This window comes from Syngnathus floridae, chromosome 22 (genome assembly GCF_059516105.1).
Source record: "Syngnathus floridae isolate MCC-2025c chromosome 22, RoL_Sflo_1.0, whole genome shotgun sequence".
NCBI classification, from domain to species: domain Eukaryota; kingdom Metazoa; phylum Chordata; class Actinopteri; order Syngnathiformes; family Syngnathidae; genus Syngnathus; species Syngnathus floridae.
Window position 1 is genome coordinate 2,169,436 of NC_142434.1, and position 12,089 is coordinate 2,181,524.

The 12,089-nt window shown below is 45.2% G+C and overlaps 1 protein-coding gene across 2 annotated transcripts; it reads left to right on the forward strand.

Moving 5' to 3' along the window:
* The first annotated feature begins 784 nt into the window (after positions 1-784).
* tmem168a (transmembrane protein 168a) lies at positions 785-6,450 on the forward strand. Of its 2 annotated transcripts, none has more exons than XM_088367512.1 (6): positions 785-874; positions 1,251-2,159; positions 2,525-2,800; positions 3,415-3,557; positions 4,710-4,987; positions 5,139-6,450. In XM_088367512.1, exons 2-6 carry the CDS (start codon positions 1,326-1,328, stop codon positions 5,687-5,689), a joined length of 2,082 nt encoding a protein of 693 aa, XP_088223638.1. In that variant the 5' UTR covers positions 785-874; positions 1,251-1,325; the 3' UTR covers positions 5,690-6,450. The 2 variants fall into 2 exon arrangements, with proteins under 2 accessions (XP_088223638.1, XP_088223639.1); XM_088367513.1 differs by lacking the exon at positions 785-874 and adding an exon at positions 919-1,089.
* Positions 6,451-12,089: the final 5,639 nt, after the last annotated feature.

Sequence of the window (12,089 nt, forward strand, 5' to 3'; positions counted from 1 at the left end):
TATCTCATTTCCTCCCTGAACAAAAACTCTGCGTGGCCACGACAAGCGCTTAATGGCTTTCCGTCTTGCGACTTTACACGCCGTGACGGATCAAGTCACCCAAAACGGAATGTATTTGCTTTATTGTGTTTGAAGATTACATGTTGTAGTTCTCGAGATTGGGTTTGGACTCAAGGTATGTCTCACTTTAGAGCAGAGGTACCTTCTGCATAATTTAAGTGTCTCACTTTTTCCACCACATCCTCCATCCTTCCTTCTCCTCGGATATTCTCAGAGGAAAGACCAACGTATCATTTTTTTACAAGCTCTGATAAATAGCTAAGATGGAAGGTGTGTGTCAGCACCCACACATACGCACTACAAAATGATTTCATCACCACATAGGTTAATTATTCAGAGATGTCACATTCGGGGTCTAATTGGATAAATGTGATGACTCCTTCATTGTGTTAGTGATCTTGTTACTCGACCAGAGATGAATGGAGATGATGAATTAAGATGAACAGGAGCCTTAATGACATTTTTTTTCTCCTTTGAGCAAGAGTGCCTTATCTTTATTAGGAGAAATTTGGATTTTTCTCTTGTCATGTTGAGTAAGTCATGAAGAAGGTTAGGTTATTTTATACAGCAGTGTCTTCTATTATAATTATTTGTTTTTTTTATTGGACATATGACACTTCTACACAAAAGCTTCCCTATTTTCCCCATATTTGTGATTAAGTAAGGTTTTTTGTTTGTTTTCTTCTAAATATGTTGACATCAACGTTGGTCCAACTGGCTAAAACGAAAAGCGAAGCTTGGGATATTTGACCCTCGTGACTTGCTGTAGTTTAGAACCCGGAAGTACGGCTGCTATCATTCACTCCTCAAAGATGTAAGTTTCATTTAAGCGATTTTTAATAAAACTAATCACTTATGCTTAAGCGGTTTACTCCGCTCTGTGTCCGAACGCGTCTTATCCTTCTCTCTACTTAAAAAAAAACATATTTAGCTCACGGTGATCGGTAAATCAGCGCTAATGCTAACGTTAGTTAGCATACAGCTTCATTGCTAGACTGCCACATCGCCTGAAAACTGAGGAGCACCCATGTAAATGTCTAATACTTCCAAAACTACTGTTCTTTAATACTGTTATATGCCTGTCATGTTATTTTAGTTTCAGCAAAATCATGTCGCTGCACATACTCTGTGTTGTGAAAATTCAATTAAAATGCCAATGAGTAACGTGTATTTTTTGTATTTGTTCTCAGGGGGTGATTTCTGTTACACCAAAAGCCTTACTAGTATCTTCTGAAGCATCAGTAGCGTTTTAGGCTTTGTCAACCATGGCTCACGACGATGAAGAAGAGGAACTGACCGTGGAGGGGCCCAAAGAGGTGGACATGATCACATCAATACGTTGCCTCGGGTACCTGTCAAGCCTCAACCTCCTGGTGGCAGTGTGCGTCGGAATGTACTTACGCTGGGAGGTGACGAGCGAGCCGATGATCCTGGTCATCTTCATCCTCGGTCTTTTCGTCCTCGGCATCGCCAGTATTCTCCATTATTACTTTGGCATGGAGCAAGCCAGCTTGAGTCTCTTCCATCTGTGGTTTGGCTTCCTGCTGGGTCTCCTGTGCTTCCTTAATAGTCCCGCTTTGGATTCCAACGTCAAGGAAGTGGTTGCCAATTATCTCCTGTTGGCCAGCGTGATCATCAAGGTGGTGTGGGCCGCCACGGAGCGAATATGCCGCTCGATCCGCTACAAGCCCATTTTGTTGAAGTCCACCGAGTTCCTCGAGCTGCTGGGATTTGCCATCGCCAGCACCACCATGCTTCTCAGCAAGTCAGTGGCTATCGTGGGCCTCGTGGTGGCTCTGGGCGCGCTCATCGTGGACTTGAGGATGAAGTCCTTGCTGGCGTTGCCCAATTTGATCAGCTTCGCCCTGGTTACCTCGCTGGTGTTCTTCCAAGCCTTGGGCATCGCCGCCAACCCTTTTGCCTTAGGGTGCTACTTGGGCAGGCTGCTGTGCGAGCCCGTGTTGGACGTGTACTTCAGCGCGCTGGGCGCCACCGAGCGCTGGATGCCCGTGCTCACTTTGGGGAACATGTGGAGGCGGCTGTCCATCCTGCCGTTGAGCCTGCTGGAGCTGACCTTCATCGTCCTGTCCGCTTTTAAGGTACAGCTGTTTTATGTGATTGAATTCAGAGCCCAAAATAACCTCAGCTTCATTTCCATCTGTTAGTTGGCTTTGGACAAAAGTTTGGAAACACCTTCAAATTTAATTACCCCTTGATCATGCACAGCTGGGAAGTGAAAGGGTTAGAGGTCAAAGCACATTATAAAGCTGACAAAGAAAATACAAAGCTGTTATGTGGGCAAAACTTTGTAGACTCCAAAATAGTTCCATCAATTTGAAACTTTTGATTGTTACGTATATTTTATTTATGAATATGTCCACATCCAGTCCATCCAAAATGATAGTGACCAAAACCACAGATCTTAAATTAAATTCTAATCGCAATATTGATTCCTCTCACATAGCTGGGCCACTTGGAACTGTGGTACTTGGTGATCCCAGGCTTCTGCCTCTTCGGCCTCTTCTGGTCCGTCTGCCACGTCATCCTCCTCATCACAGTTTGGGGCTTCCACAGCAAGCTGAGCGAGTGCCAGAGAGCCTGGCGGGCGCAGCGCTCCAGCAGCCGCAGCTTGGAGCAGGTCATGGCCTCCAGGGGCATCCGACATTTTTGCCTCATTTCCGAGCGGCTGGTGTTCTTCAGCTTGCTGTCCACGGTCATTCTGGCTGCCGTATCCTGGCAGGTAGGAGAACAAATACATCAGTTTTGGGCATAACAATGAAAAATAATCTATAGAGGTCCAAGTCATGATCCCTGCGGGACTCCGCGTGTATTTAGTTATTGCTCTTTTAAAAGAAGAGTGGTGGGTAGGGATTTATTTTTTTGTGCCTGGCCACAAAATTCAATTTATTGCTAGTAAATAAATTATTTTCTGAACAGTTAAGTGAAAGTGAATAATTTACAGTTTTGGGACTCACCGGTAAAGACATTTTGCGTTTTTGCTACTTTTGATTTGATTAGTATTCTCGGAAACAGCAGCAGGAACGTGGCGAAACGAGACTGCGTTCCAGTGACTCATGAAATTGATTTTGCTGATAGCATTAGCAAAGTTTCTGTTTGTCCTTATCAGTTTGCTTCGCTTTTGGACGTTGAATGATGTGGCGACAGTCTTAACCGTCCCTTGTGTCTCTTCTCGCCCGATCCTGCAGTCGCTCGCTCTCGTGTTGCGTAACTCACTTGCGGGCTGCCACCGCCAATTAAGTGCCTGTGATTGCTTCTGCACAAAACGCAAGTGACAAAAGGAAGGAAGTGACTTTGCCGTGTTCTGTTCTGTCCTGTCCTGTCCTGTCCCCGCAGCCGGCCAATGGTCTCTTCCTCAGCGCGTTGCTAATTGTGCTACCTCTGGAGTCGATGGCCCACGGGTTGTTCCATGAGCTTGGAAGCTGTCTCGGGGGAACCTGCGTCGGCTACGCCTTGGTCATCCCCACCTCGTACTGCAGGTAGGATTTATTTTGTTTATTTTAATTTTATTTTTTTACATTTTATTTTATTTTTGTACTCTTTGTTTTACATTTTGCATTTTATTTTATATTTGTTTTACATTTTAATTTTTACATTTGATCTCCCATCCCAAATCCCCTCTCAGTTAACGCAAAACCAACTTGATAAATAGGCCAATAACGATGCATAAACATGCCGCTAATGTTCCGCCCCTAAAGGGATCGTTCCGGCGCTCTCCGTGCAGCATACTAAGTCGTGGAGCGGGTTAGCCATTAGGCTAACGCCACTCCCGACGCCTCCCCCCAGGTTGCTCTCAAGAGGCCCCGGCATCTTTTTTTAATAGGCCGGTTAGGTTTGATGATCTCCTCCCTCGCCGCGGCAGCTCGCCGTCATATATTAGTGATGTCAGCGATGCTCAATCGTGCATGGAACCCCTCCGCGTCCCAACTCCCGTCCGGTCGTCGCCGCCGTCGCCTCGAAGCAGACCCGCGGGGACGACTTGGGGCATGATGAGAACGCAGTAGCGCGTAATAGGCAGTTTGATGGCCGCCGATTGGTTGCCGTAGTGACGAGCCCCACGGGGAGATTACAGCCATCGGGGGTGAGGGGAGGGGGGGGGGCTTTTTTGACAAAAGGGAGAAGTTCACAGGGAGGATGAAAGATGCGGCGTGAATCTCAAAGTACGTGAGATGGGAAAAGATTAGATGAGCTTGGCGAGATGCGCCCGGAGGATGAAGCGTGTCATTTTTCTTATTAAAAGTTCCGCTTGTGTATGCGCCAGGCGTCGGCAGTCAATATGGGCGCGTCCTCGGCCCGGTCGACTGACACAAATTTCACCCGGCTGGAGGAATTAGAAATCAGAGTCGCTTAATTGACATAGCATCATCGGCGCTGTCCAAGGTGCTGATGTCACTTCGCTCCATCAAGCCAGCAGATTGAAGGGGATTGTATGGGGGTGTGATTTGAAGGCAGCCTTGACTTTGCGTGTGTGTGTGTCACCCCTTGGAGCCAACACACACACACACTTTTCTATAAAACGACTTTGCCTTCAACTTTTCAATCTCGGTCGTCGTCAAGCCGCTCGCCTTTTGCTTTCATTCCGGTGATGCAAAACGATCAACTCCCCTTTTCTCAATTTTCCCACGCTTCAGCGCCGACGGCCAGCCCACCCTGCTGCCCCCGGAGCAGGCCCAGGAGTTGAACCTGCGCTCCACGGGCATGCTGAACAACGTGCAGCGGCTCTTCTCGCACCACATGATCCAGACGTTCGGCTGCGACTACTCGGCCAGCGGCGTCAGCCTGGAGACGCTGCACGCCAAGTTGCGCAACTTCCTGGAGTTGCGCACGGCCGACGGCCCGCGTCACGACACCTACCTGATCTTTTACAGCGGGCACACGCGCAAAGAAAATGGAGCCTGGGCGCTAGCTGGTGAGTCATCACTTATATGTGTTAAAATTAAAATTCTGACTGGCATTAATATGTCAGTTTTTTTCTCAGAAAAAATCGGATGTGTCTTATAATTGACAGTTCAAAATAATATCATCAACTGATGATTTATTTATCTGGGTTGTTTTGGTAGGAGGAGAGAGTCTTTATCTTTCCCAGCTGTTGGAGTTGTGGAAGGAGAAGAACGCAGGCCACTGCTCACGTCTTATCCTGGTCCTGGACACGGAAAACTCCCTCCCCTGGATCAGAGAGGTACGTAGAGCAGACGGGGTCTACGTGGCCGTGCAAACAACCGAGCTGTCGGCCGCGAGGCCCGACCCGGAAGCGGGCGAGGCCCCCGTACTCGGGGACTTCACGTCCGAATGGGTGGAGTTCAACTGCAACCCAAACAGCGACACGCAGTGGTCCGAGAAGGGCCGCGGCGTGGCGGCCGTTTACGCCGTGTCCAAACGCTGGAGCGACTACACGCTGCACCTGCCCACGGGCAGCGACGTGGCCAAGCATTGGAAGACCCATTTTCCCAAAGCGACGTATCCCATGGTGCACCTTTCCAACTGGTGCTGCGGCCTGAACCTGTTTTGGTTCTGCGGCATGTGTCTGCGCTGCTTCCGGAGGTGCAAACTGGCGTGGTTCCCGCCTGCCATTTTGGACACTGGGCAGGGCCTTAAACTGGTGCACTCGTAGATGGGACTCTCGGATGGGGTGGGAACATGGTGAGGTCACGTCACTCTAAAAAATGTTGGGTAAAAAAAAAAAAAAAAAACTAAAATTAGATCTGATTAGGGATCATCCCAACTTTGGGGGTTTGTTGATGCTACACAAAGTTGGCTAAACTTAAATACTTTCCCAAACCCAAATGATTGGGATGTTTTGTTTATTTCAAATCAAAAAGTTGCTTTGGTGCCTTGTTTGATCAAATTAGGTTTTAGTTTCATTGTAAGACTAACAAAATATGAGATTTTTTTTTTTATTCATTTAAAAATATTGAGATAATTCTAATATTCCAGATTTTTTTTTTCTCGTTTTGCTTCCAGTGCCTTATTAATCCTCTTTTGCACTCTTTGGCCTTTTTGTTTGTACATAAATATATTTTATTTAATTAGGTCCAGCGTTATATGTGCTCACAAACTAAAGCTGCTGAGAATTTATAGTAATGGGGGGGTGCACAAAATGACGCACGCTTTGAAATATGTGATGTAACCACTTAGCTGTCACAATCCAAAAACGCCGACGCGGTCCTTTTGTTGTGGTCGTGGCGACTTAAAAAAAAAAGACGTTTTTCACCCGGCAACAGAAAGCGAGACGTGTCAGTAAAATCAAAATAATTATTGTAGTCAATTTTGGAATTTCTGTTGCCTTAAGAGGACCCGATAGAAAGTGTATATATCCGTGCGCCTCTCTGGACTGTCAGAACAAAATGTAATAAAGTCATTTTAACATTCATATTTATCGTAGTCCCCATGTGGCGTTTGTCTGGGAAAAAGGAATTGCGCAGGGAAGGGGAAAATGAGAAAAAAAAAAAGAGATTAGCTTCCGAATAATAAAAGGAAAAATTAAAGGGGTGACTGCTTTTTCATTTGATCGCTAACAAGCTGCAGCCTCAGCAAAAAACACCAATACATTTGTGGATACGCCAACAATCATTCACCACGATATTAGATTATCGGCCAGATTCATCCCCCAAACTGGATTAGGTAATAAAAAGACCCCCCCACTGCCCCCCCCTTGAGGATGTGCTGAGTCAGAGTCCACACACGTGCGCGGCTCCTGGGTTAGCACGCAGCTTCCAAAGTGACGCAACGCTCGAGCGCGGAAATAAATGTGCTTTTTACGGCCGTTCTTTTTTTATCTGACAAGCCAACATTTCTCTGAAGGCAAAGCGAGGACGGAGGGCAATTTTATGCCCTTTAACACGATTCTCGCTCGCTAGTTTTGCTCCAGTAATTTGGTGCATTACCGCGGGTCCATTCATTAAAATTGCAAAAGGGTGTATGAACTCGGTAAAGGAAGACTCGATAATTGCTTTTTAATGCCTATGAATGAGCGTGATGGCTTTTTTGTGTTTTACGCTTTTTTTCCTACCACTTTCACACATGAGCTCATCGAAATACACGGGAAAAAAAAAATGGACGTAAAGATAAATGCTGAATTTCCTTATATTATTTCCGCGTCCTCTCGGAGCAGAGGAAAGCGATTACGGCTTCGTCCCGATGTTCCGAGGGCATTACCGATCCCAGTAGGCTTCTACTATCACCCACAATGAAATGTCAAAGCTATTACCTTAAATCACAGAGGGATGGATGAGAGGGCGTGTTCACTGTTTGGTAAGCCTCCATGTCGAGAATTTAATCAGATATTGACAGAAATCGATATAACGCAAAGTTTTTTTATCCATAGTTTCCTTCGAAGGGCCATTATGACTGACGAAATAAATGTATGAACGTCTTATTATATAAGTTTGGAAATCAGACTAGTAAAAATTGTTCAAATTTTTAAAAATTAAAAAAAAAAAAGAGATATTTTGAAGTGAAGCCAATTTGCATTTTTAGTATTAACACATAAAATCAATTTGTTTTTGCGGACCAAATTTAATTACACTGCGGACCAAAATTGGCCCACGAGCCGCAGTTTTAAAAGGCCAAATTATATTATAATATTTTGTTGCACAAATCTTGTAGGCAGGTGCTCAGCCGAACCGATAAATCCCAATCATCTTAAAGCCGGATGTATTAAATTAGGCCGGAATTAGTTTGAAAATGGACAGATTATCTCGTTAATAGGCGCCGCGAATGTCGTTTTACAGGTGTCCGTGTAAATAGATTAGTCGTCTCTAATCAAAGATATTGTAAGTACACTTTGGATGAGGCAAAGAGCTTGGCTCGCCTGATGGCATTAAAAGTGTAAATGGAAAACTAACAAGACATGGCGCTCCGCGGGATCCCACTGCTTGGTAATTAGCAGGCGGAGTCGGCGAGATTCCCGTTGTGCATCTGGAAGCGGAGTCGGAGGGAAATATCGTTTGCCTCGTTCTATTCACGGTTTTATCGAGCCGAGCTACATTCTTCGTCTGTCGTCGCTTATGCTATGCGTGAATACGAGCTATCCGAGCTATCTGCCGGCTGTCAGATAGCGAAGGCCTGGTGTCTTCTCAACCGTGACACAACAAGGCACTCAGGCAGCGACTTTCCTATGTTTACTTCTTGGAAAACAAGCAAGCGGCGGTATTAAGAGAGCTTGACTTGACAGGGACCAAACGTATGCGGTGATTTATTCCGCGTGATTTCAGTCAGGGTAGATGTGTGGTTCATATTTTCTCCATGCGTGTGTGGAGAACCACGGGGGGTTCTATCAGGAGCTTGTTTGATTGCAGCCTTGAAGCTGCTTCCAACTGAGGATGAGGTGCGGCAAACAAGGCAGAGTTTAGAAGGATGAGACGGATTTATAAGCATGTGGAGATGGCTCAATTGTAATTATGTTTCAATCGGGCCATCTGTCGTGCCTAAATGTAGCTAGCTAGCTAGTTAGCATTCTAATATCTTTTTGTATGTACAAAGTAATATGAAGAGCGACAAAATAGCTAGCTAGCTAGCGTTCCACATCTCTTTGTATGTACAAAGTAATATGAAGAGTGACAAATATTGCGTTGCTCAAAAGTAGCTAGCTAGCTAGCATTCAATATCTCTTTGTATGTACGCTATTGCAAAGTAATATGAAGAGCGAGAAATATTGCATTGCCTTATGCAACGTCGTTTATTTTGAGGAAACAATAAAGGCCCCCCTGCCATCTGTCTTGCCCAAAAGTAGTTAGCTAGCTAGCTAGCATTCTAATATCTCTTTGTATGTACAAAGTACCATGAAGAGCGACAAAATCGCTAGTAGCTAGCTAGCAAGCATTCTAATATCTCTTTGTATGTACAAAGTACTATGAAGAGCGACAAAATCGCTAGTAGCTAGCTAGCTAGCGTTCCAACATCTCTTTGTATATACAAAGTAATATAAAGAGTGATAAATATTTTGTTGCCCAAAAGTAGCTAGCTAGCTAGCATTCCAATATCTCTTTGTACATACAGTATTGCAAAGTAATATGAAGAGCGACAAATATTGCGTTATGTAACGCCGTTTATTTTCAGGAGACAATAAAGGCCCCCCTGCCTCACATGACACAAATCGAGTTTATGTTTCTAATATTGTGGCAATACCCCGCCATTGGAGCACAACCGTGCAGTCGTGAAACACATTTCATGTCACCCCAGGTCGGGCTGACATCTTTTCATTATTTATTTGCTAATCAGCGGAAGATTAATGAAATTCCAATTTAGAAAGGGAGAGACACGGGTTTGACATCCCCCCCACCCCGCCTCCTCCTGCGGGCTACATTTCCGTTATTTACTCATGTTTACTTGGAGATGGGTGACATCGGGGACTGACTTTTATCACCCATGGGTGGAGGTGCAAGGAGTGGGAGTAGCGCTACTACTCGGCGCTTGCGGCTAGCCACCATGTGGAATAAAAGCTTTTTATTGATTGTCTCCGAGCGGAGTTGGACACAGCGGTGATTGCGTTCTCCGCGGAGTGCATCAACGGCAAAATGACTTCAAAACCGCATTTTCCTCCTTTTCTTGTTTATTCATCGCAGCAATGGCCTTCCAGACATACACAAACGTACCCTCGCTGCGTTAATTAAAATATCTCGCAGTCAGACATTCATTTGCCTGTTTTGGAAGGTGTCAATCGTTTCCCCCCGTGTGCTGAATTGAAAGTAAAAACGACCGTGTTGGCGCCGGAGCAGCCTCTGGGAGGAAAACACATGACCCGGAAAGTAGTGGCTAGCAAAGTGAAGCATTACCCCGTCGCAAATTCATTTTCATCACGGAATAACGCTTGTTCTCGGAAGCGCCGGGCTGAAATTGCTTTGGGGTCAACTGGACCGTAAGACAGCGTCGGGTGTTTCCGTGTAAGCCAAGCGCTGGTCAGTCATGCTACTTTCATATTAGCTAGGTGATTTATACGCGCGGACGTGCTAGGCGGTCCTCGTAATGGAGGTTTATGACAGCATGACCGAGTGGCTTCTCGCTCGACTCCATTTCCACATTTCCAACATTTTTTTTTGTGTCCCTGTTGCCATGAGACCAGCCCTACATTTTGAAGCCATAAATATCAGCGCTAATCTACAGTCAAGCCTCGAGTCGCCGCACGGTCAACCACGGCGGCTAACTTTGTAAACAACACTGATTGACCCGCGCCGCCTTACAATCAATCAAACTAATTTATGCGAAGAGCTCAGCTTTTTGTTTTTCCCTCCCTCTGTCGTGCTGTGTTTCTGCCTCCCTTCATTTTTTTTTTTTTTGTACAACTCGCTATCGACGTTGTGATGAGTGCTGCCCTGCTTGTCGTACATTTTGCTTTTAAAAAGTGCATCCCAGCAGAGGCTGGCGGAGATGTCCGGGAGCCGCCGAGGGAGTACATTGCCTATTTGTTGCATCACTGCTTTAGTGGATGCAAGCCCCGGAGGAAGCGTCCGACTCAGCACTTTTGCCAACGATTATCGGCTTTTTTTTTTTTTATGTCTGACAGACATGTCGACGACGAGACACAAAAGAACATGAGGGCGAGCGTAATAGTTTCTTCAGTCTTACATGTTCTTCTTTCTTTTCTTTCAGGGGCAATTTAGCATGACACCTTAGCACACGGGTGTCAAACTCGAGGCCCGGGGGCCAGATAGGGCCCGCCACATCATTATATGTAGCCCGCCAAGACGAATTGTGCATCAAATTGGTGTGTCAGTACTACAATTGCAAATTGTCTTCACTTTATTTTTAAATATTTGACCAGTTTTGACTCGTCGTATTTGAAAACGAGTTATTTGTCAGTTTGTTTTGTAGCTTTTACTGTATATAATATGAGGTGCTCATACATTTATTTGGGTTAGGGTTAAGGGTTAGGGTTAGGGTTAAGGGTTAGAGTTAGGGTTAAATGGCCCTCCAAAATAAGCTGTGACAATGCGGCCTGTGAAAAAAACGAGTTTGACACCCCTGCCTTAGCAGAAGAGGTATTTTGCATGTGCCGTAGTGTTGTTCACATAGATGCTAATTAGCATTAGCATCAAGCTAGTGGACTAAAAACTGTTTTTTTCAATTTAGTTTAATGTAAATAGTGTCAGTAAAGAACATAAGCCTATTTTTAAAAGATTTTTCCCCAAAGCTGTGAAGTAGACCAAAAGTATCTTTTTCCTCGTTTGCATTAGCATTAAGCTAGTGAACTGAAAACGTGCATTTTTGTTTTTAAATACACAAAATGAAATTCTCTTTGTTGCCTATTCATTTGAATGTAAATAGTGTCAGTGAAGAACTTGAATCCTATTTTAAAAAATATTTTCCCCGAAATTATACGTGCCAAGCAAAAGTAGCTTAAAAAAATAGTTGTTCCACTGTATTTGTTCATTAATTCTCCTTTTAAATACATGTTTTAAGAGCCTCTCTAAATTCCCGAGCCCTGACTATTGATTAAGATTCCGTGTGTATCCACACGAGTGATTAAGTGCTGATGCTCGGGGGGGGGGGGAGCTCTGGCTGGAGGTGCGGGCGTGTCGCCAGCTCTCGTCCTCGTTGTAGCCACACAAAATCTAATACAGATGACTTCATCATTTTTTTTTGCCTAGTGACCTTCCCGGCATTCCTTTTTTCCCTTCCTCCTGTACGACCTTCCCAACGTTGCTCAAATCCCCCCCAAGGGCATTCCCGCTCCTGAACGATTCAAGGTTAAGTGGCGAAAACTCTGCTGAGTCGAACCGGCCCCCAAATCGGAGAAACCTGCCTCGCCAAGCGATCGATAGCTGTCGACTGTCAAGCTAACTCCATTTTATTTTGCAAGATGTGTGCATTTATTAGATGAGTATTTGTCCGAGCTCCTCTTCATGCAACCTTTCCAACACATCGCCCATGTTTGCTTTCGAGGCTTTACACGTGTCCCGAGGCTCATGTCCACTCGTTGGAGGTATCTGAGGACTGATGTGCAGAGCTGCAAGCGCTAGAAAACTTTTTGTTGTGTTTACTCATCTCGCTCAAAAGTTTCATCCGTCATCCAC

What these genes read in the sequence shown, in the direction of transcription:
- tmem168a (XM_088367512.1), top strand. Translation starts at nt 1,326, where the DNA reads ATGGCTCACGACGATGAAGAAGAGGAACTGACCGTGGAGGGGCCCAAA. An exon ending in TGGCTGCCGTATCCTGGCAG is followed by an intron (nt 2,801 to 3,414) that starts GTAGGAGAACAA and finishes CTGTCCCCGCAG; the next exon opens with CCGGCCAATGGTCTCTTCCT. An exon ending in ATCCCCACCTCGTACTGCAG is followed by an intron (nt 3,558 to 4,709) that starts GTAGGATTTATT and finishes CCCACGCTTCAG; the next exon opens with CGCCGACGGCCAGCCCACCC.